Source organism: Delphinapterus leucas, chromosome 7, assembly GCF_059928025.1.
Source record: "Delphinapterus leucas isolate spDelLeu-1000000601 "Yukka" chromosome 7, BTC_Dleu_Yukka2, whole genome shotgun sequence".
NCBI lineage: Eukaryota > Metazoa > Chordata > Mammalia > Artiodactyla > Monodontidae > Delphinapterus > Delphinapterus leucas.
Genome location: NC_143135.1, coordinates 54,108,090 through 54,133,539, shown reverse-complemented (window position 1 = coordinate 54,133,539; position 25,450 = coordinate 54,108,090). Strand labels below are relative to the sequence as shown.

Genomic DNA, 25,450 nt, shown 5'->3' with positions numbered 1-25,450 from the left:
TTGTAAATAACTGTCTTATGGCATAATGATTAAAAGCATATATATTTGGGTTCAAGGTATGGCTCTACCATTTACTCATTGTGTGATCTTGGTCAAGTTACTGCTCTTCTCAAATATTACCTTTATAAAATGAAGTCGAAGAGTTCCTCATAGATTGTAGAGAATTTTAAATGACATAATAATATAATTTAATGTACTTCCCACAGAGCCTGGTATATAATAAATGCCCTATGAATGACAATTACTATTATCTCTCTAAACTCCACCAACATTAGCAGCAAATTTTATGACCTCATAAAAAGTAATGACTAAGCCAATACCACATGAAGCTTGGAAAATGTTAAGAGTCCTAACGTCAAATACTAATAGCAACTAGGCAGGCGGAATTTAGCGTCAAATAACTTGTCTTTACTTTTCAATTTATTCTCCTAGTTTTATTATGGGACAAGGAGTATTAAATTCATTTGAATTCTTTATCGTCCTTCTCTATATTTAAGCAGAAATAATTTTGCTGATTTTAAAAATGTTTACTTAAAACAAGTATTAGGTTCTTAATCCCCCCCTCCTTTTTTTTTATTTTGGCTGCCCCAGGTCTTAGTAGCAGCACATGGGATCTTCATTGCGGCATGCAGGATCTTTAATTGTGGCATGCAGACTTCTTAGTTGCAGCATGCAGACCTCTTAGTTGCAGCGTGCGGACTCTCAGTTGGGCATGCGAACCCTCAGTCATGGCGTGCGTGCGGGATCTAGTTCCCTGACCAGGGATCGAACCTTGGCCCCCTGCATTGGGAGCATGGAGTCTTACTCACTGGACCACCAGGGAAGCTCCTCCCACCTTTTAATAGCATGTTTTACTAAGAGGCCTATTAGAAAAATAATCAGAGAAGACATTTTTGGTTCTTCTATTGATGCGTTATGAGCATCTCTTCCTTTCATAAAATGTGCATATTTGGGATAAAAATAAACAAAGAGGAAGAGAAAAATATTAGACAAAGGAACTGGGTGGTTCCAAAGCAGCTATAACTGGGCAGGTGGACTAAACTGAAATCAGGCTTATTGGAAGAACTGGCAATTGCTCAAGGACATGGGATGGGAAAAAATATTTTAAAAGTAATGTCTGTAACTCTTAACTTCCCTAATTCTTCTTCATTGTACTTGGTACCTTTTCTTTATAACACTTACCACACTGTTAGTGCATACTTAATTATAAAATTATTTGATTAATCTCTGTTTCCCCTGCTAAACTCTAAGCTCCAATGAACAATGGTTTGAGAGCTAGACCTAGCACATAACTGATTCTCAGTAAAAATTTGTTGAATGAATTTAAAAATGACTAAATTCTTAGTAAATCTAGGCTGTAAGCCAGAAGACAACTCTCATAAATTACTAACAATCTGTTCCTAATATATTTCTACACAATGCCAAAATTTCCAATTCCTTCTGCAAAATCTCCCTCAACTCCAAAAAGTTCGTATCAACTAAGTAGTTATTATAAATTTTTGGTCATAAAATTAAGATACTGAAAAATCTTATATGGTATTCAGTAAATGTCCTTGATGTGTTAATCGAATCTGTTTCCAGATAAAGTTCGTTCCCTGTGTGTGTGTGTGCATATGTGAATCTCTCTCATACACACACACACACATACAAATTTTTTTTTTGGTGGGGAGACTTATCTCAGTGAAAAATTCAAACAAGTACATGAAAAAGAAGTCCTAGCAAAAATTCCTGTTGTTTAAAATAAAGTATCCATTCATTCATCAAACAGCCTCATGTATTTGGTTTGCACCAGGTATTGCTGAATGCCAGAAATCCAGAAGAGTAAGAACTCAGCTGCTTTCAGGAAGCAAAGCTTAGTCTTGTAGAAGGGACAGACTTAAAAACCATTATTATTCAAACTTTGCTGATTTGCCCCATATTGCCTTTTAGACCTTCTCCTTGTGCCCCAATTCAGGATCCAATGAAGACATTGCATGTAGTTGTCTGTCTCTTTTAATCTGGAACAGTTCCTCAGCCTTCCTTTGTTTTCATGACTTTAACATTTGTAAAAAAAAAAAAAAAAAAAAATACCCACAACACGTTGGTTGTTTTATAAAATAACCCTCACAAACTGGGTTTTTCTGATTGTTTTCTCATCATTTGGTTCAGGTCATGCACTTCTGGCAATCATATTGTATAAATGATGTTGTTTCCTTTTCAGTGCATCACATCAGGAAGAATCAGTTGTTAGTTTATACTGTTATTAATGATGTTAGGATTGATTACTTGAATAAGGTGGTATCTGCCAGATTTCTGTGTTGTTACCATTTTTCCATCTGTAACTAATGAGCAAGTAATTCATCAGGAGATACTTTCAGGCTGTGTAATCATCATGTTCCCAAACATTTTCACCCAATATTTTTAGCATTCACTGATGACTCCTGAATCAATTATTACGATGATGGTTGCAAAATGATGATTTTAAAAAACCCTATCATTCTGTCTACATTTATTAGTTGGCAATTCTACTCTTTAAAAAAAAAGCTTTCTGCTTCTCACACCATTTGTTTGTTAGTATCAGTATGAGCTTGTGCATTCTTTTCTTATACCATGTGTTACATAACCCATTACAGTCATTTTCCATTTGGAAGCTCAATTTTTCAGTTTGGCCAAACTGTCTTCTGTGTCATTTTGACATTATTCCCTCATTTTTTCAGCCCTTTCTTACTTTCTGGAGTGATAAGATGTTCCAGACTCATCTCACGCTTTCCCTGCCCTATCCCAGAAATGAGGCATTGCTCCAAGAAGCCTTAGTTCCTTTTAGTGAGGAAAGATTTTTAGAACCAAGGTGTGGGCACTAGGTATGTTCATTGCTACTTAAGATTCATTGCTTCCAGACCCTTTCAGAGGATAGAACATGTGAAATCTTTTTTTATTTTTAATCATGCTGATACCTCAGATTTCAATGTTCTTTCAGGGTTCTTCCTTGCCTTCCTCCATCCAAATTTGTATCTCCTTCTTCTACATGAGAACCCTAGCCCCCAACAATATCAATATATTTCCTCATTTGCTTAATCCTAAAATGCAAAGATAACTTCAGAATTGCTATATTCATACCATTACTGACAATAAAAAGTAAATAAATAAATACACAGTAAATAAAGTTAGTAAAGTAAGGTTCAATATCTCACTGAATTCTCTTTCTGTTTTCAAATTGGGTATATGAGAAAACCATTTCAAAGTTAACTAGATTAATACTTTCTTCTTATGTGGTGATGTTCTCTGTTTGATAAAGAGTACAATACATTTAAAAAATTAAGGCTTTTTTTTTTTTTAGAATAGTTTAGGTTCACAGCAAAATTAGGCAGACGGTACATATATTTCCTATATAATGCCTGTCCTCCTCACCCCCCCAACCCTCTGGCTTCCCCCATTATCAACACCACTCCCCCAGAATGGTACATTTGTTACCACAGATGACTCTACACTGACACATTATTAGCACCCCAAATCCATAGTTTACATTACAGTTCACTCTTCTATTCTATGGGTTTGGAAAATATATCCACCATTATAGTATCATACACAATAGTTTCATGATCCTAAAAATCTTCTGTCCTCTGCCTATCATCTCTCTCCCCCCAACACCTAGCAACCACTGATCTTTTAACTGTCTCCACAGTTCTGTCTTTTTCAGAATGTCATATAGTTGGGATCATACAGTATGTAGCCTCTTCAGACTGGTTTCTCTCACTTAGTAATATGCATTTAAGGTTCCTCCCTGTCTTTACAGTTTGATAACATTCTTCTTTTTGGCACTGAATAATATTCCATTGTCTAGAGGTACCACAGTTTCCTAATCCATCCACCTACTGAAGGACATCTTGGTTGCTTCCAAGTTTGGGCTTTACGAATAAAGCTGCTTTTGTGTAGACATAAGTTTTCAACTCCTTCGGGTGAACACCAAGGAGAGTGATTGCTGGATAGTGTGGTGAAAACACATTTAGTTTTGTAAGAAACTGCCGAACTGTCTTCCAAAGTGGCTGTACCATTTTACATTCCCACCAGCAATGAGTAAGAGTTCCTGTTGCTCCACATCCTGGCCAGCATTTGGTGTTGTCAGTGTTCTGAATTTTGGCCATTCTAATAGATGTACAGTAGGATCTTATTGTGGTATTAATTTGCATTTCCCTGATGACATATGATGTGGAACAACTTTTCATATTATTTGCCATCTGTGTATCTTCTTTGATGAGGTGTCTGTTAAGGTCTTTGGTCCATTTTTTCAATCAGGTTGTTTGTTTCCTTATTATTGAGTATAAATTTATATTTTATGTACAAAAAAGTTCTGTGTGTATTTTGGATTAACAGTCCTTTATCCGATGTGTCTTTTGCCATTTGTTTTTCTTTGTATTCAATTTTAGGGTCTGTCTTCCTCATTTCCCCAACTCCTGTTCTGGTTGATCTAATTATATTCTTTGAATATGTGAAATCATAACAAGGTTGCAAAAATAAAAATACAAAAGGGTTTACTCAGAGAATTGTCACTCCCTCCTCTAGCCTTTCTACCCACCCCCTGTAGAAACTAATTCCATTATTTTTCTGGTTCATGCTTTCTATGTCTCTTTTTGAAAAACTAAGCAGATGTATGTATATTTTATTTCCCCTCTTCCTCCAAGAAAAAAAATTATATACCGTGTGTGTGTGTGTGCGCGTGCGCACACACGCGTACTTTTACATGCTGCATCTTTTACTTAACAATAAATCCTGGAAATCACTCCATATCAGTTCAGAGACGTTCCTCACTCTTTCTGTTATCTTCATAATACTCATTGTGTAGATTCACCAGTTTATTCAACCAATTTCCAACATATGGGCTTCTAGGTTGCTTACATTATTTTGTAATTAAAAATAATTCTGTGATAAACAATCTTGCGCACATTTAATTTTGAATTACAGGAGATATATCTTCACAGAAAAATTTTTTAAATGCGGTTGCTGAGTCAAAGGGTAAACGCATATACAGTTTTGTTAGATGTTGACAAATTCACCTACAAAAATTTTGCATTCTCACCAGCAATGTGTGAAGAGTCCCTATTTCTCCCACAGCCTTGCCAAGAGTGTGTTGTCAAGTGTTTCACTTTTTGTCAATCTGATAAAAGAAAAATAATGTATCAGTGTAGCTGGATATCTTTTCTTATATATGCTAGCTATTCTGTAGTACCTTTTTTGGAGAATGTTCTGTCTGTCTTTATTTCTATTGGATGTTTGGTCCTTTTTATCCTCAATATTTAAAAGTCATTTTTGTATCAGGGATATTAAACCTCTATCCTTAGTGTATGTCACAAATATTTTCACAATTTGGTCTTCTGCTTTAGACTTTGCATATGGTATTTTTTGCCATGCCAAAGGTTTTATTTAATTAGCCAACATTACATCTGGATTTTGAATTATAGTTATAAATACTTTCCCACACACTAAATATAGAATAATTCACATGCTTTCTTCTAGTACTTGCAAGATTTTAAATCTATTTTTGGCTGCGTTGTCTAAATCTATTTCGTTGCTGCATGCTGTCTTTCTCTAGTTGCGGTGAGTGGGGGCTACTCTTCGTTGCGGTGAGCGGGTTTCTCATTGAGGTGGCTTCTTTTGTTGCAGAGCACGGGCTCTAGGCGCGTAGGCTTCAGTAGTTGTGGCATGCGGACTCAGTAGTTGTGGCACACGGGATTAGCTGCTCTGCGGCATGTGGGATCTTCCCGGACTAGTGCTCCAACCCATGTCCCCTGCATTGGCAGGCGATTCTTAACCACCACGCCACTAGGGAAGTCCCACAAGATTTCAGTTTTTACATTTAGGTCTCTAATCAATTTAGAACACATTCACATGTATAATGTAGGGTATACATCTTTTTTATGTTTCCAAATATCATTTATTAAAATATTCATCTTTGCCCCAATGCTCAGAGATGCCATCTTCACCATACACTAAACTCTAATATGGATTTGGGTCTATTTATGCTTTTTCTTTTAAATTCCACTGTATTATCTATCAAAATATCTGTACTCTACTATTTTACTGAGGCAGGTTTTGCGGTATGTTTTAATATATAGGAGGATTAGTACATCCTTCTAGCTCTTCTTTTTTGAAGACTGCCTAGATATCTTTGCATGTTTATATTTTAATATGAACTTTAGTATCAACTTGTTTAATTAAAAAATACTTATTGGATTTTTAAAATTATTTATTTATTTTTGGCTGCATTGGGTCTTCGTTGTGGTGTGCGGGCTTCTCATTGCAGTGGCTTCTCTTATTGCGGAGCGTGGTCTCTAGGCTCACGGGCCTCAGCAGTTGTGGCTTGTGGGTTCTAGAGCGCAGGCTGAGTAGTCGTGGCGTACAGGCTTAGTTGCTCCGCAGCATGTGGGATCTTCCCGGACCGGAGTTCGAACCCATGTCCCCTGCATTGGCAGGCTGACTCATAACCACTGTACCACCAGGGAAGCCCCCTACTTATTGGTATTTTTATTAGTATTATTTATTAGATATAATTGACATCTTTCAGTTTTCTTAAGTTATTCAAGAACAATTTTTCATTTGTTCAGGTTTCCTTTCATGTCTTTCAGAAATGTTTTAAGTTTTCTTAATATACGTTTTACACATATCTTGTTAAACTTATCTTTTGATATTTATCCTTTTGGATGTTATTTTAAATGGGATTTTCTTCTCTATTATATATCTAATGGGATATTGTTTGTATATATGAAGGCTATTGCTTTTTGTGATCATTTTAAACCTAATACCGAACTGAATAGTTTTATTGTTTGAATAATAATTGTTTGCTTGATAACTGATTTTCTAGGCTAGAGTTTTCAGGAATACCATGACAGCTGTAAAGAGAGATAGTTTTCCTTCTTTTCCAGTCCTTAATCATTTTCTCTGGTATAAATGCACTGATTAATACCTCCAGTACTTTGTTAAATAGCAGTGGAGACAGACACACTTGCCTTGTTTTGACCTTCATAGGAATGCTTCTAGGGCTTCCACACTGAGTAAAATGCTAGCTTTAGGACGGATGTGTGTATACTAGCACGTTAAGACAGGATTTGTGAATTTCTGTTTTCTTGAGTTTTTCTTTTTAAATCAGAAATGGTTGCTGAATTTTGACAAAGGCTTTCACAGCATCTATGGAGATAATCATGTGGTTTTTCTTCTTAAAGTAATTAATATAGTAAATTGCATGAATGGATCTCCTAAATTTGAATTGTCTTCCATTCTGGGCACAAACCGTTTTATTTCCCTAATGTCGAACTAGATTCTGTTTACTGTTTACTACTTTTTAAAAGAAGAAAACAGAGAGATAAATTTACATATCTTGTTTAATAATACAATTCCCAAAAAATCTTTTAAAACCGAAAGATGTTTTGTCCTTTAAGTTTGGCACAAATTCATCTGACAGCAAAACCTGACCTAACTGGACATGAGGCTATTTATAGTGATTATTTAGCCTAGTTACTGTGAATATGCACACGTTAAGCAGCAATATGGATATGTTCACCTACAGGGTGCTGTCCCAGGTTGTGGTGGGCTTAGTATACTATAGCAAACACAGTCTATTAACTTTCTAGAATTCAAAAACAATCTGAGTTCAGAAATACTTCTGGTCCCAAGGATTTGGATAAGGACTTGTTAATGTATATTAGTGATGTAACTGGAAAACATTAAAAGAAAGAAATTGAGCTCAAGGGCTTTCTCTGAACTTCAGAGAATGAACTTTATAAGGATGACTTTCCATGAAGAGATACTGATACAAAGAGACCTGTCTAAAAAATATCCCCCAACTTTCTTCAGTTGGAAGAAGGTTACAGGAAAAAATAATTTAGAAAATATGTTCCTCCATATATTCACAAGAATATTAGAAGAGGGCAGATTACTGTATGTGGAATAGTTTCTCAAATCATCGGTATCTGTATAAGATCAAAAAATAACTTTAGGTCTTTAACATGCAAAGGAAATCTCTTAATAAGACCCAGATCCTTGTTAAGAGAGAACAGAAAATCCTCAGAGTGACAAATAGGATTCATCTATCTTGAACAATCAGGAGTGGCTGCCTGGATTCTACCTGACAAGGAAAGTAGTTGTATTCTACTAGGGAAGAGTTATAGCACCTATACATGCTAGCACTGACATATTTATATATATATATATATATATATATATATATATTTTTTTTTTTTTCCTGCTCTACTATTTTCTTTCTTCCTTCAACACCACCTCTGAGATGTAAGGACTAAATATCCCTCCTTCTTTCAGATAGTGTGCACATTCCTCCATTTCCTGGTTTTTATTTTTTAAACAAGTACTGAGATATACCATTAAATTCACTCATTGTAAGTGTACAGTTTTAGGAGTTTTAGTAAATTTAAAGAGTTGTGCTACCATCATCACAATCCAGTTCTGTGATAATTCCATCACCCCCAAAGGTTCCCTTATGCCTATTAGCAGTCAACATCCACTCTAAACCCCAAGTAACTAATGATTTGTTTTTATCTCTATAATTTTGCCTTTTCTAGAAATTTCATATGAATAGGGTCATATAATCTGTGGTCCTTTGCGTCTTTTGGTTCCTTTCACTTGGCATAATGCTTTTAGGGTTCATCCATGTTGTTACATGTATCAGTAGTACTTACAAAAAGTATCATTCCTTTTTGTTTGCTAATAATTTACTTAGTATATCTGCACTGATATTCATTCACAATATTAGTCCTTAATTTTCTTTTTTATGGCATTTTTATTAGGTTTACATAGCAATGTTGTTTGCCTCATAAAAAGAATTTGGAAGTTTTCTTTCATTATCTATGCTTGAAAAAATTTATGTAGCATTGGGACTATCAGGTCTTTGAAGGTTGATTGGAACTCTCTGTGAAACTATCTGGACCCAGTACTTTTGTGGAGGAATTCCTTAATAAGTTACTCTATTTCCTATACAGAAATTGGTCTGTTTAAAGCTTTCTATCTTTGGGGTCAATTTTGACAAATTGTATTTTCCTAGGAAATTATCCAATTTATTTATTTACATAGAGGTTTAAATTCTTTTTTCCTTTGATTCAGTGGATATTTCCTCTTTGTCATTTCTTATTTTAATGTTTATGTTTGCTTCCTTTTTTCTAAAGTTAGCTAGTTGTCTACTTTTTCTTAAAAAAAATAGATTTTGATTCATTAATTAGAACGTTCTTCTGTTCTCTATCTTGTTACTTTCTGCTTTTATCTTTATAATTTCCTCCCTTAAACTTTCATTTGGTTTATTCTGCAGTCTTTTTCTTGCCTTTTGAGTTGGGATTTTAATTAATTTTTACCTTTAGTTTTTATCTTTTATTATTATTTAATTGTTTAAGCCTATGTATTATGCTCTGATGGCTGCTTTATATAAATCCCCATAGATTTTGATATGCAGACTTTTTGTTACAACTGTATTTTAGGACTCCTATAATTTCCATTTCTATTTTCCCTTTCAACCAAGAGTTAACAGAAGATTTAAAATTTCAAAGAGGAAGAGCTTTTTTATGGTTTGAATTTGTTGTTAATTTCTAGCATGGATGCACTGTGACCAGAGGATGTTGTTTTAATATTTCTACTTAATAGAACTTACTGTTTTGTTTTTATCAATGTTCTATGTATACTTCAAAAGAAGGTATATTCTCTATTATAAGGGTGTAAAGTTCAGCATAAAGCCATAAGATCTATTTTATTGGTTATGCTCTTTAGGTCTTCCAGATATTATTGATATATTTTGTTCACTTCATCTGTCTTGTACTGAGTATGGCATATTAAAATCTTCTATTATTCATATGTTTCTATCTATTTCTCTTTGTAGCTCTTGTAGTTTCTGCCATATAATAGTGGTGGTTGTATTATTTGGTACAGAGTTATTAAAAACTTGTATTTTCACTTTGAATCATGGTTTCAACATTAAAAACATCCTTCTTTGTCACACAATGCTTTTTGAAGGGAATTCCACTTTATATGATATCAGGATCACTACCCCTGCTTTCTTATTATTTGTTTCTAACTTTTCTGAATCACTTTGCTTTAGTTTTAGATGTGTCTTTTGTATATAGCATAAAGTTCAATCCTAATTGCTGATGAAATTCAAAAATCTTTTTCTTTTGATATTAAGTTAAGCTGATTCATTTTGATTCATATGACTGATGTTTAATCTCAACTCTGTCATATTGTTTTATTAAAATAGTTCCATATATTACTTTATATTTAATGTATTTCTCTAAGTGAAATGTCTTTTTTGTACTTAATTCTTTTGGTATTTAGAAAAGAGGCTTTTTTGGCCTAGGGGTTACTTTTGTACTTATGCCTTTTATAGAACCCTGAGTTCTCCCCTTTTTTTCTTAACCTTTTACTATCTAGTTTGTTACTTTTAGATCATATTCTTCAATACTCAACTTACTACATAGGCAATAGTCAATGAACTTATTCTACTTTGCCCTTTCCTTCTCCCATTTAAAAAACTGCATTCTCTCTACTTTACCAGACCATATAATGTCCATATACTATTCTTCAGTCCTTATTACATCTGTTTTAGTCTTAGATCTATAGTTAAATGTGTTAAATGCTCATCATCAGACATTTTGCCCAAGTTTGCCCAGTCTTCTCTTAGTTGGATGAACATCATTCTCTAGTACAATGCAGTCAGTAGAACTTTCTGTGATGAAGGCAATGTTCTATATCTGCACTGCCCAATACAGTAGCCATAAGCCACATATGGGTACTGAGCACTTGAAACGTGGCTAGTGTGACAGAGGAACTGAAATTTGCATTTTAATTTTCATTTATTTAAATTTAAATTACCACATTTGGCTAGCAGGTACTAAATCAGAGAGAGCAGTACTCATGGATTCATCAGGAAGGAGTCATGTGTACAGTTTTCAATGAGTACTTGTATGTTTAAAACTGTCTTTCTATAACCTGGATAACTGAAAAACAATTTGGTTGGAATATAAAATCTTTGGTTTGCACTAAAAATGCAGTTCCACTGATGCCTTTCTTTTTATGTTGCTGATGAGGTCTAGTGCCAGCCTAATTTTCTTGCCCTTATAAGTATTCTGGTCTTTTTCCCTGGAGCTGTGTGGATTTTTTTCATTTTTAAAATCCAGTAATTTTACTAGTCTCTTTCAGAGTTGACCATTCCAAGTCAGTTTTATGAGACAAAAATGGACTTTTCAATATCTAGATTTGGGTCTTCTTCCATTTCCAAAAAGTCTTCTTTCAAATTAATTTGAAAATTACAATTTTAAATATAAGATCTGTTTCATTGTTTTATTTTCCTTCCTCAGGGAATCCAATTACAGTTGTATTGAATCTTCTTTGTCTGTCTTCCATTTCAATCACTTTCTCTCTGACCCTTTTTATTTCTTTATCTCATTTTCATTCTCTTGCTTGTTTCTCTTTCTTAAATAGCCCTTATTAAATACTCAACACATTGTAATTCAGGCTTAATTTCTTTCCTAAGTTTAATCAATTCTAATTTTATTTCTTTTGAGGGGTGAGGAAGCTATTTCTGTTATTACTTTTAATTTTTTAAATTAATTTTTATAGGTGTTATTAGTTTTTAAATTTTTATTCATTTATTGGTTTGAGGCTAATTCAGTTAGGAGTACTGTGCTGCAGTTTCTTTCTGCTTTATAATTAGTTGTGGGGAAAGAACATCCATGAGCCAAAAGGTATTGATTCTCATTTTCTGTTTTTTTATTACAGTAGCTTTGCATGGATGTAGACTGATTTTGCGGGGGTTCCACTTTGTGGAAAGAGTAAAGGTTTGGGGTGGCTTAAAAGATTTCAAGTTCAAGCCTGCCCCCTTCTGAATAGTAACGGTTAGTGTCCTTTTTCATATACATTTATTTGTTTTGGTGGCAGGGCAGGGTGCAGGGAGAAAGGTCTAATGTATTTTATAATTGTGTTGTTTCAGTAGGATCTTAATTCCTCACTCTAACTTCCTTCTTTCCCTACACTTACACATTTCCAATGGCTATCTTCCTCTTTCTAGTTATTTCTTTCCCAGAAGTAATACCTTTCCCAAACTGCCACTTTAGGTCTTGTACACTTTCAAGCCCTTTACTATGTACTTTAAAGTACTGTGTACTTTATCAAGTACTATGATTTACCAGGTCTCATAACGTTTTCAGAAATTTTGCATTTATCATGAAGCTTTCTCTTTCTATTGGTGTTTTGTCAGATTAAGCCCTCAACTCTTCTCTCCTCTTTTCCATATAGTTTTTCAAACCTCCCCAAGTCTAAAATATTAAAGACAGTTCTGCTAGAATGTGGTGTTTATTACTTGTTTAAAAATGATTTGACGTTCATGGTATTCTTTTTCCCTTAGTAAGGCTGAAAATGTGGGCTAAGTGTGGTTTTATTTACTTTCCTTCTTAATCTGTATGGTTTTCTAGAAGGATGAATGGACAAATTCTAACTCAGGAGGTCAGTATTATCCTAGGGCAACTTGGAAGTCCCTCAAATCTTTTTATTCTTATTGTTATTACTGATTGTGATTTGTTGGTATTTTATAAACATTCTTAAAACATCCCAGGAATTAAAGCAAAGGGCTAAGTTTGTGGACAAGTATTCCTTTTGAAGATGAATGAAGTAACTTCCTCACAACACCACACATATGAGAAACAGATTCAGAAATTAAACTCTCTCATATGCAATGACTAATATAATTATATAAAATCTGATATGATATACTACAGCTTACAGTTTTGTGGTAATTAGAGGTCCCTTCTGCCCATGTGTAAATAATATCTACCTTGAACTAAAACAAAAGAAATTGTGTTTAATTTAGAAAGTTACATAAAAGAAGCAAACTAGAATCTACTTTCTTTGCTATTTTTGTCTTTATGATGATAATGCAAGGACATGAAAGAGTGATTTTCCCATCTTAGGCTCTGGTAAAGTTCACTCATCCCTCCATGTAACATTTACTGAGAACCACTAACTTGCCAGGCAATAGGGATACAAAGATAACTAAGACGCGGTCCCTGTCTCACAGACAAGTAGAGGAATAGGAGTAAGTTGCAGAAGATCAGATATAGTAGAATATCCTTTACAAAAAGTTTTAAAATATGTGAATGATATTTTTCATATTTTTAAGGATACATACATATATAGTATAAATACAAAAACATGTGAGAAAATGATAATCAAATTCAGTATAGAGGTTAACTCTAGCAGGGTGAGCTGGGAGGAAGATGGGAATAAAATCAAGCAGGAGTAGAAAGGGAGTTTCAACTTTATCTATAGTAGTTTATTTCTTTAAAAAAGAAAAAGTAAGAACTGAGACAAATATTGCAAAGTGTTAAGATCTGACAAAGAAGGATGGTGAGATACATGGATATATTTGTTATATTATCCCTGTTCTTTTCTGGATGCTTGAAATATCTTGGTTTTTTTTAATTTATTCAAAATACAGTTCAAATATTGGCAAGATTTGTGGAGTTTTAATTCAGAAGTTTCAGAATGTGCTCAAGTTGTATAATAAACAACACAAAATTGAGAAACAATTTTAGGGAAGAATGAGAAAAACAGTCTGTCTGAATATGGTACATCATTTTTTTTCACATCATTTTTTAGATGAAGTGTTATACATACCTGTGAGTGCTAAATAGGAAGCAATGTACCGCTTTTCCAGTCCACCTCTAACACTCTGAATGGCACCAAAAATTGGAGGTATAATCATAATCAGGTTACTCACTGTATTCCCTATAGAAAAAAAACACACAAGAAGATAATGAGATTAATCAATACTACTTTAAATAAAGATGTACACAGTTAGCCCTTAGCAAAAATTAAGTAGGTGTCTTCTTAGAAAGATGATGAAAAGGTATTTACAAGGTGCTAAAGGAAAATAGTTCTCTACTCAACAAAAATTTCTTACAAAAATCAAAGTAAAATACAGATACCTTCAGACAAATGAAACTAAGAATTTTCAACCAGAACATCCACTAAAGGAACTTCTAAATTCTCAAGGTAAAAAGCAAAAGTATCTCAGAAAGAACCTCAAAGATAAGCAAAAAGTGAGTTGGAAAAAGCAGTTTACACCAATGCTACTGAAAGGGTGGTCCATGGATAACAGTATGATAAGATAAAATACAGAACTGAGTAAATTTGTCTCTTGAAAGGAATGACAACAAATCAAAGCTTGCATTTTTCATCTCTTCTTAAACTTTAATTTTTGTGGCAATGTTTTTAGTTCCTAGTTTCTGTTTCTAGTAAACACAAAAGGCCACGGATCTTGATCTGATTTTTGATCCTCTCTTTACAAAAACAAAGCTGAAACATGAATAGCAAAGAAACAATAGAAACCGTAATAGCAGAAATAAATAGTAAAATGGGGAAAAAGATGGCTAAACTATTTTGTATATTGATTCTGGGTAGTATTTTATACATTTATTCTGGGAATATAGTGGCACAAAACATTCAAAATTCCAAATTTGTGATTTTCAACATAGGAGCTAATATCAGGACAAATATCAATTAATGGACATATAAAAAACACTCTGCCCTACAACAACAGTACATACATTCTTCTCAAGTGCACATGAACATTTTCCAGGATACAGCATATGTTAGGCCATAAATTAAGTCTCAATAGACTTAAAAAGGCAGATATAAACTATCATACAAAATATCTCCTCCAACCACAAAAGAATGATGTTAGAAATAAATAACAGAAGGAAAACTGGAAAATTCACAAACCTGTGGAAATTAAACAAAATATTATTAAACAATCAATGTATCAAAGAATAAATCACCAATCAAATTAGAAAATACTTAAGAGATGAATTAAAATTAATACACAACATACCAAAATTAATGGGATGTAGTAAAAGCAGTGCTGAGTGGGAAATTTACAGCTATAAGTGCTTATATTTAAGATCTTCCAGCTGAAATGAAAGAATGTTACTTAGTAACATGAAAATATATGAAAATGTATAACACACTGGTAAAGCTAAGCATAATCAAATTCAGAATACTGTAATACTGTAATATGATGGTGTATTAATCACTTAAGTCTAGTACAATGATGTAAGGACAAAAGTATTAAAAATAACTACAGCTACAATAATTTGTTAATAAATACAAAATAAAAAGCAGGTAAATTGTGATATCAAAATCCTAAAAGGGTGTAATCAAAGGGTAGAGTTTTAGTATGCGAGGTTGCTATCAGTGTGGAAAAAAGTTATATCTATAAGTTGTTTTATGTAAGCGTCATGGTAACCACAAAGCAAAAACCTACATTAGACACAACAAAAGATTGTTGCTGGAGGGAATGAAAAGGGAGGGAATTGAAGTATACCACTACAGAAAATCATCAATTCACAAAGGAAAACAGCAAGAAAGGAATACAGGAACTACAAAACAGCCAGAAAACAATTAATAAAATGAAACTAGTAAGTCCTTATCTATCAGTAATTGCTCTAAATGTAAACGGGTTAAATTCTCCAATTAAAAGGCATACAGTGATTGGAAGGATAAAAAAACAAGACCCAACTACATGCTGGCTACAAGAGATTTACTTCAGCTTTAAAGACATACACGGGCTCAAAGTTAATGGATTAAAAAAGATATTCTATGGAAGTAAAAATCAAAAGAGAGCAAAGGTAGCTATAGTTATATCAGACAAAATAGGCTTTAAGCCAAAAACTGTAACAAGACAAAGAAGATCATTATGTAATAATAAAGGGTTAATTCATCAAAAGGATATATCAGTTGTAAATATATATGCACCCAAATCAGAGCACCTACATATATTAAGCAAATATCAACAGATCTGAAGGAAGAAATAGACCACAATACAACAATAGTAGGGGATTCAATACCCCACTTTCAACAATGGATAGATCATCCAGACAGACAATCAACACAGAAAAGTTGGATTTCAACTACACTTAAAACCAAATGGATCTAACAGACATATACAAAACATTCCATCCAAGAGGCAGCAGAGTACACATTTTCCTCAAGCACACACAGAACATTCTCCAGGACAGATGATATAACAGGTCACAAAACAAGTGTTAGAAAATTTAAGAAAACTGAAATCATATGAAGGTATCTTTCCAACTACAATGGCATAAAACTAAAAATCAACAATAGGAGGAAAACTAGAAACTCACAAATATGTCAAGGTTAAACAACACACTCCTGAACAACAAATGCGGGAAAGAAGAAGTCAAAAGGTAAATAAAAAATATCTTGAAACAAATGAAAATGGAAACACAACATACCAGAACTTATGGGATGCAGCTAAAGTAGTTCTAAGAGGAAAGTTTATAGTAATAAATGCCTATATTAAGAAAAAAGATCGCAGATAAACAACCTGACATAACACCTCAAAGAGCCAGAAAAAGAACAAACTAAGCCCAAATTCAGAAGGAAAGAAATAAAGATCAGAGTGGAAATAATGAAACTAAGAGACGATTTTTTGAAAAAATAAACAAAATTGACAAACTTTTAGCTAGACTAACTCAAAAAAAGAGGACTCAAATAAATAAAATGAGAAAAGAAAGAGGATATTAAAACTAATACCACAGAAACACTCACTGGGGAAAGGTTAGTCTCTTCAATAAATAGTGTTGGGAAAACTAGATAACCACACACAGAAGAATGAAACTGAACCTCTATTTTACAAAATGAACTCAAACTGGATTAAAGATTTAAGCACACATGAAAAACATGCTCAACAACACTAATCACCAGGGAAATGCAAATCAAAACCACAGTGAGATATCATCTCACACCTTATCGCTAATTATTAGAGAAATGCAAATCAAAACTACAGTGAGGTACCATCTCACACTGGTCAGAATGGCCATCATTGAAAAGTCTACAAATAACAAATGCTGGAGAGGGTGTGGAGAAAAGGGAACCCTCCTACACTGTTGGTGGGCATGTAAACTGGTGCAGCCACTATGGAAAACAGTATGGAGGTGCCTCAAAAAACTAAAAATAGGGCTTCCCTGGTGGCGCAATGATTGAGAATCCACCTGCCAATGCAGGGGATGCGGGTTCGAGCCCTGGTCTGGGAGGATCCCATATGCCGCAGAGCAACTAGGCCCGTGAGCCACAACTACTGAGCCTGCGCATCTGGAGCCTGTGCTCCGCAACAAGAGAGGCCATGATAGTGAGAGGCCCGTGCACCGCGATGAGAGTGGCCCCCGCTTGCCACAACTAGAGAAAGCCCTCGCACAGAAACGAAGACCCAACACACCAAAAATAAATAAATTAATAAACTCCTACCCCCAACATCTTCTAAAAAATAAAAAAAAAAACTAAAAATAGAGTGGCCATATGATCCAGCGATCCTACTGCTGGGCATATATCTGGACAAAACTATAATTCAAAAAGATACATGCACCCCTATATTCATAATAGCACTATTCACAATAGCCAAGACATGGAAACAGCCTAAATGTCCATTGACAGATGAATGGATAAAGAAGATATGATACACATACACAATGGAATACTACTCAGCCAGAAAAAAGAATGAAATAATGCCATTTGCAGGAAAATGAATGGACCTAGAGATTACCATACTAAGAGAAGTCAGAAAGAGAATGACAAATACCATATGATATCACTTATATGTGGAATCTAAAATATGACAAAAATGAACTTATCTACCAAAACAGAAACAAATTCACAGACACAGAAAACAGACTTGTGGTTGCCAAAGGGTAGGTGTGGTGGGGGAGGGAGGGATTGGGAGTTTGGGATTAGCAGATGCAAATTATTATATAGAGAATGAAGAAACAACAAGGTCCCCCTATATAGCACAGGGAACTATATTCAATATCCTGTGATAAACCATAATGGAAAAGAACATGAAAAGGAATATATATATATATATATGTGTATATATATATATATATATATATATATATATATATACATATGCATAACTGAGTCACTTTGCTGTAAGCAGAAGTTAACATAATACTGTAAATCAACTATACTTCAATAAAATAAATTTTTTAAGAAAGATAAGTGTTGGCAAGAATGTGGAGAAAAGGGTTGTAAAACGTGTGTTGGTGGGATGTAAAACGGTATAGCCACTAAGTAAAACAGTACGGAGTTTCCTCAAAAAATTAAAAATAGAACTACCGTATTATTCAGCAATCCCACTTCTTGGTATATATCCAAAGTAAATGAAACAGGACCTCAAAGAGACACCTGCACTCCCATGTTCATTGCAGCATTATTCACAATGGCCAAGATATGGAAACAACCTAAGTGTCCATCAACAGATGAATGGATAAAGAAGGTGTGGTATATATATACAACAGAATATCATTTCAGCCATGAGAAAGAAGTAAATCTTGCTGTTTGCAACGACTTGGATGAAACTTGAGGGAATTACGCTCAGTGAAATATGCCAGAGCAAGACAAATACTATATGATATCACGTATATGTGGAACCTAAAAAAGCCAAACCCAGAGAAACAGAGAATAGAGTGGCAGTTACCAGGGGCTGAGGGTGGGGGAAATGGGGGAGATGTTTTCAAAGGATACAAACTTCCAGTTACATGACTAACAAGTCTGGGGATCTAATGAATAGCATGGTGACTACAGCTAATAATTCTGTATTATATACTTAAAAGTTGCTGAGAGAGAAGATCTTAAATGTTCTTAACACAAAAAAGAAATGGAAATTATGTGACGGGATGGAGGTGTTAGCTAATGCTATGGAAGTAATCATTTTATGAATATGTGTATCAAATCAACGGCTTGTACATCTTAAATTTATATAATATTATATTTCAATTATACCTCAGTAAAGCTAGAACAAAATCTGAAAGGATCAAACTATTTCCAAGTAACTTAACTGAATCCTAGAACAAAATTCAAGCCTATTTATGGTAATACAAAAAATATCCACGACCCAACAAGGTAAGAAGCACAATATCTGACATCCAATTAAAGATTAGCAGGCAGGGGGCTTCCCTGGTGGCGCAGTGGTTGAGAGTCTGCCTGCCGATGCAGGGGACACGGGTTTGTGCCCCGGTCCGGGAAGATCCCACATGCCGCGGAGTGGCTAGGCCCGCGAGCCATGGCCGCTGAGCCTGCACGTCCGGAGCCTGTGCTCCCCAACGAAGAGGTCACAACAGTGAGAGGCCCGCATACCACACACACACAAAAAAAGATTAGCAGGCAGGGAATTCCCTGGTGGTCCAGTGGTTAGGACTCTGTGCTTCCAGTGCAGGGGGCATGGGTTCCATCCCTGGTCAGGGAACTAAGATCTCACAAGCTGCATGGCACAGCCCCCCCACACACACACAAAAAAAAGATTACCAGGCATACAAAAAGGAAGAAAAACAACCCCAAAAAATACTCAATTGAAACCAACCCAGAACTGATACAAATGTTAGAATTGGCAGACAAGGATTAAAACACTTCATTTAAGCCTAGAAAATACAAACTAACCTATACTATAGTGTTAGAAAGCAGACCAGTGGTTGTGGGTAGGGCTGGGGTAGAAGAGAGAGCAGGATGGAGAAGGACTTACAAAGGGACATGAGAAAACTTGGAGGTGATGGATCTGTTCACTGTCTTGATTGTGGTGATGGTTTCACATGTGTATACATATGACAAAACTTAATTTGTACACTTTAAATAGGCACTTTCTATTGCATGTCAACTATACCTCAATAAATCTGTTTTTTTTAAAAAAAAAGTTTTGCCTCTGGGGATTAGAATTGGAGGGTAGAGAGGAAAGAGTTAGGGAAGGGCACTGCTTTCTGGTTTCCTTACAAGTCTTCTAGCACAGGCTGGATTTTTATCTATTTTTAATGCATTACTTTAATAAAATAAAAATTAAAGAAACTTTTAGAAAGGGAATAAAATAGTTGGGGATAATTTCACAGATGTGATAAGATTTGAGCTAGACCTGAAAGGAGAGACAGGAACAATAAAATCTACTGAGCCTATTATTAAGAACCAGGTACTGGAATTCACATTTTACACGTGCTAACATTTGCTTTTCATAACAATATTGTGAAATATTATCGCCCAATTAAACAAACAAAGTCAAGCTACGGGATTATATAATTTACCCAAATTCTCACAATAATCAGATGGTGGAGCCAAGATTTTATTCCAGGTCTATTTGTCCTTACAGCCAATGTTCCTCTCCTTAAATGCACTAGCACAGTGTTTGCACAAAGAAGACCCTTATTAACATTTAAAAAATTATATCAAAGAGTATTCTATTAAAAATGTTTTAAGTAAATTCCAGATTATACAAATAACAAAGTAATTTGCCTAGGTGAAGTGTGAAAATATAAGGTGGGGAGCCAGGCAGACTGAAAGATATATATCCAAACAGCAGTTATCAATAACTTTAAGTAAACCTGTGGAAGATGTTGAATATTATGCCATTTAGGAGAGCCCTAGGATTCAAACTAATGAAAATCTTTATTGTTGACTGAGATAAAGGAAATGAAACATGCCCAAAGGTCCAGATAATATTAAATTTAGCTGAGATGTCAATACTCTGGAAGTCAGAAATACATTTCTAAAGGTAGAGGATATGGGACGGTCCCACAAACTACATTAAATTCAATTAAGGATAACACAAAGTTTTACAAATTAGAATGAGGAATTGCAGACCACAAATACAGGCTACTGTGACAGACAGAATAAGGACAACTCTGAGAGAAAGATCCAAAGACAGAAAGATGACAGCACACTATTCTTGGGGGGAAAATCTCAATATACTACCTCAAAGCAATACTTAGAGGTAAAAATGGAAAGAGCTGGATAGTGACCATCCTACTTCTCTCTGCTTTAATTCAGCTTCTTTTTGGAATGCTTACGTATTTGTGGAACCCTACTTTAAACAAAACAGAGATCCTAAGTACTGAGAGAGATACTAAAACAAAGAAATCATTTACTTAATAAACAAAACATGTCATATGAGGAATGGCATGACTGCTGTCTTCAAATATCAACTTCAAAGTTTAAAGGAATGTTAAACTAAAGGTGAATGAGGCTTGCTATGGCTATAAAACATCAAAATTAAATTCAATGAAGTTACAGAGAAGCATATTTCTGCTCAATACAAGGCAAAACATTCTAAAATTAGAGCTGTCCAAAAAAAAAAAAAAGTAACAAGACTATGAACTTTTGGGCAGGGACGAACCATGTCTTACTCATATCTGTATGCTTTTGACTGGCACAATACCAAGGACAGAGCAGGCACTCAGGAAAGTCTGGTAGAATGAATAAATTCATACATGCATGCTTACTGAAACCTGAGGATAGCAGTTTCTCCTTCTATCCCCTGGTATTATTCACAAAATTATGTGTTTCTTACTTTTTTGATTTAACAATGGTTATAGTAGATGGTAGCTTGTTTATTTTAGCATAACTTCACTCTTTTTTAAAAAGTGACAAACGTTTACTGTAAAAAAATTTAAACAATTCAGAAAAGTGTAAAAAAAATTAAATCATCAAATATCCTAACACCCAGTAATTATCATCATTAATATTTGTTAAGGGACTTCCCCGGTGGCGCAGTGGTTAAGAATCCGCCTGCCAATGCAAGGGACATGGGTTCGATCCCTGGTCCGGGAGGAGCCCACATGCCGCGGAACAACTAAGCCCATGTGCCACGACTGCTGAGCCTGCACACTGCAACTACTGAAGCCCGTGTGCCTAGAGCCCATGCTCCGCAACAAGAGAAGCCACCACAATGAGAAGCCCGTGCACTGCAACGAAGTGTAGCCCCCGCTCGCCTCAACTAGAGAAAGCCTGTGCACAGCAACTAAGACCCAACGCAGCTCAAAAAAAAAAAAGAATTGCTAAGTTTTACATATACAGAGAGAGATGAATGGATGGGAATTAAGAAAGAAAAGACAAAGTTTTAAAGGCTATTAGACATGCTCTTCTTTTATAAAAATGTTTTAACAAAAGAAAGTAAAACTGAGTATGAAACGACTGAAAGATTAGAGTCCTGATTTTTACATGGTTAATTTTTTTTTTTTTTTTTTTTTTGCGGTACGCGGGCCTCTCACTGTTGTGGCCTCTCCCGTTGCGGAGCACAGGCTCCGGACGCGCAGGCTCAGCGGCCATGGCTCACGGGCCCAGCCGCTCCGCGGCATGTGGGATCTTCCCGGACCGGGGCACGAACCCGTGTCCCCTGCATGCGCAGGCGGACTCTCAACCACTGCGCCACCAGGGAAGCCCCACATGGTTAATTTTTATAGCATATGCATCCTTGCCATGAAACAAAGAAATTCACACTCCTAAACTTCCTCCCACCTTCCTTCCACTATGTACTGAGTTTTATTAGTCATATGTACATTTTCAAGGACTATATATTTCACATTGTCAAGGATTTACATTTAGTTCTGCAAACCACATTTTTCACCCTTGTTTTTTAAAAATAACAGATTTATCAAGATATAATTCATATATCGTAAAAATAACCCTTTTCATGTGTACAATTCAGTGGTTTATAATGTACTCACAGATTTGTGCAACCATCATCACTATCTAATTTTCAAACATTTTCATCAGCCCAAAATGAAACCCCAGACTCATTAGCAGTCACTCCCCCATCTCTTCTCCCCGAAGTCCTTGGTGACCACTAATCTAATTTCTGTCTCTGGATTTGGCTATCCTGGACACTTCATATAAATGAAATCACACAATATGTAGGCTTCTGTGTTTGTTTTTTCTCACTTGGCATAACATCTTCAAGGTTCATCCATGTTGTAGCATACATGTGTCCAGAACTTCATTCTTTTTTATTGACAAAGAGTTCATTGTATGGATATACCACATTTTGTTTATACATTCATCAGTTGGACATTTGGGTTGTTTCCAACTCTGTGACTATTGTAAATAATGCTGCTATGAACATTCATATACAAGTTTTTGTGTGGTCATGTTTTCAATTCTCTTTAGTATATACGTAGGAGTGGAATTCCTGGGTCATATCATGATTCTATGTTCATCTTTGTTTTTAGTCTCAGGTATCTATTTAAATGGATATAGTGCCAAACTCCAGTCTTTTTCCCCATGGCTTTTCTTTCCATTTTGCTTTTTTTTTTTTTAAACCAAGTTTTACCTGTTTAGATTTCATCATTCATCTTCATACAGTTTTTTCAAGGATTTATAAGTGCTGTATTCCCTGACTTCTTGAGTGCACGAGGATATTGTCTTTTACCTTTATACTCAAAAGATAACTCAGCTATAAAATTTTGGGGTCTCTCTTTCTTTCAAAAGTTTGTAAGTACTGTGCTGTTGTCTTCCAGATTGACTATTACTATGAAGAAGTTAGAAGCTAGTCTGAACTTTTCCCTTGCAGATGACTTGCTTTTTTGCCTGCACTCCCAATGAATTCTTTCTTTATACTTGAATCTGTGTATTTGAGTAGCCACTGGGCATCCAGATAAGAGAGATGCTATATCCACTCTATCTCTATATAAAGCTAAGTAAATATAGTATTAAATACATTTTTTACTCAAGTCAGACCAACAACTTGAACCTGTAACTGCCACTGTGATGCTACACATATAATTTACAATAACCTCAACACATGTCACATACCTAAATACACATCTAACAAAAGATGTGCAAGACATAATACTAATATCAATAAAACTCCCAACAGGTTTTTTGGGTATAAATTGATAAACTGACTCTAAACTTTATATGAAAATTTAAAAGGCCAAGAAGAGCCAAGATAATCTTGAGCACAAAACTAGAATATTTATACTACTAGATATCAAGACCTATTAGGAAGGACAGATAAACAAAACAGTAGAACAGATAAGATTCCAAGAACAAACTAACATTTACAGTCACCTGATTTACGACAAACATGACCCTGCAATGCAGTATGAAAAGGACAGTCTTTTCAATAAAGGGCACTGGATCAACTGGATATTTACACGGGAAAAAAAGGAATCTGGACCCCAACCTCACACTTCTTATACAAAAATAAATCCCAGATGTACTGCAGATCTAAATGTGAACGGTAAAACAGTATAATCTTTAGAAGAAAACATGGGAGAACATCTTCACAACCTTGGAGTGGCAAAGAATTTTTCAATAGGACACGAAAAGGATGAACCACAAAAGCAAAAAGACTAGAAATGTCAAGAAGCTAAGACGATAAAATCAAGGAGAATAAAAGGTTGTTTTCATTTATTTATTGGCTGCTTTGGGTCTTCGTTGCTGTGCGTGGGCTTTCTCTAGTTGCGGTGAGCGGGGGCTACTCTTCATTGCAGTGCACGGGCTTCTCACTGTGGTGGCTTCTCTTGTTGTGGAGCACAGGCTCTAGGCACGCAGGCTTCAGTAGTTGTGGCATGTGGGCTCAGTAGTTGTAGCCTGGGGGCTCTAGAGTGCAGGCTCGGTAATTGTGGTGCACGGGCTTAGTTGCTCCACGGCATGTGGGATTTTCCGGGACCAGGGCTTGAACCCGTGTCCCCTGCATTGGCAGGCGGACTCTTAATCACTACGCCACCAGGGAAGCCCAAAAGGTTGTTTTCTAAAAAGTGGATTTAAAGAAAAATAGATGCAAAATTGCTTTGTAAATAAGGAGATATATGCATACTAGCTAATTTAACTTTACTGAACAAAAAGAATGCACAAGAAATTATCATGGGCTGAAAATTTTTGGTTAAAAAATGCTATCAGCCTGGGTCCAATCAGCAGTGATAAGCCACAGAGTAATTTGAACAGGAAAAGTTTACTGTAAGGAATCATTAACTATAAGAGGGAACTGGAGTAATGAGAGATTGTCTAGTAGTAAGTAAAGAGAACTCTACAGAATATAGGAAGAGCAGATGTAAGGAACAGCCACTTCTCCTAAGATGGAGACAGAACACTAAAAGAAGAGGCCTCAGCCAGGGCAGAGATGCGGACCCTGTGGGAGAGGGCATGACCACAGCTCAACAAATAGCAGAGAAGTTGCTGTGATGCCACCCCTGCTGACTTCAGTGAAAATCCACCGTTAGGAACTTGTCTTTAATCTGCCCTCTGGGATGCGGGGGAAAACTGATCACCTGGAGTGGGGAGCTACTGGCCACTGGGTGCTGCTGACTGCAGTAATGCATGAGCTGCCACTGGAGAAGCTGAGCAAACTTCAGGATCTGGGCATTGTATGAGACAGAGGCTGAATGAACCACTGGCACTGCAAGAGCCAGGCACTTAAGAAGCCACCAAGCCAGCACACAACAACCACGAAGGAAAACTCTTCCTCTTGCAACGTCTCTCCAGCGCCCTCTACTGACAAAGCTTAACATCCGGCTAGTTGGCAAAGGAAGCAAATTTAAAGGGCCCAGGTCCATCTTCACAGAGCATGAGATAAATGACGAATTTGGAGCAGAGAGGGAATAAACTGATAACTATTACTGATAACAACTATAAAACTTGTTTTTACCAAAACATG

At 35.4% G+C, this 25,450-nt stretch overlaps 1 protein-coding gene across 2 annotated transcripts in view; it reads right to left on the bottom strand.

The window, feature by feature from the left end:
- Positions 1–25,450, bottom strand: part of ACER3 (alkaline ceramidase 3) — a 187,643-nt gene that overhangs the window by 101,348 nt on the left and 60,845 nt on the right. For both annotated transcript variants that reach the window (XM_089915337.1, XM_022593886.3), the window contains exon 2: positions 13,636–13,746. In XM_089915337.1, the coding sequence (XP_089771463.1) occupies positions 13,636–13,746 (111 nt within the window). The remainder of the gene's footprint in view (positions 1–13,635; positions 13,747–25,450) is intronic.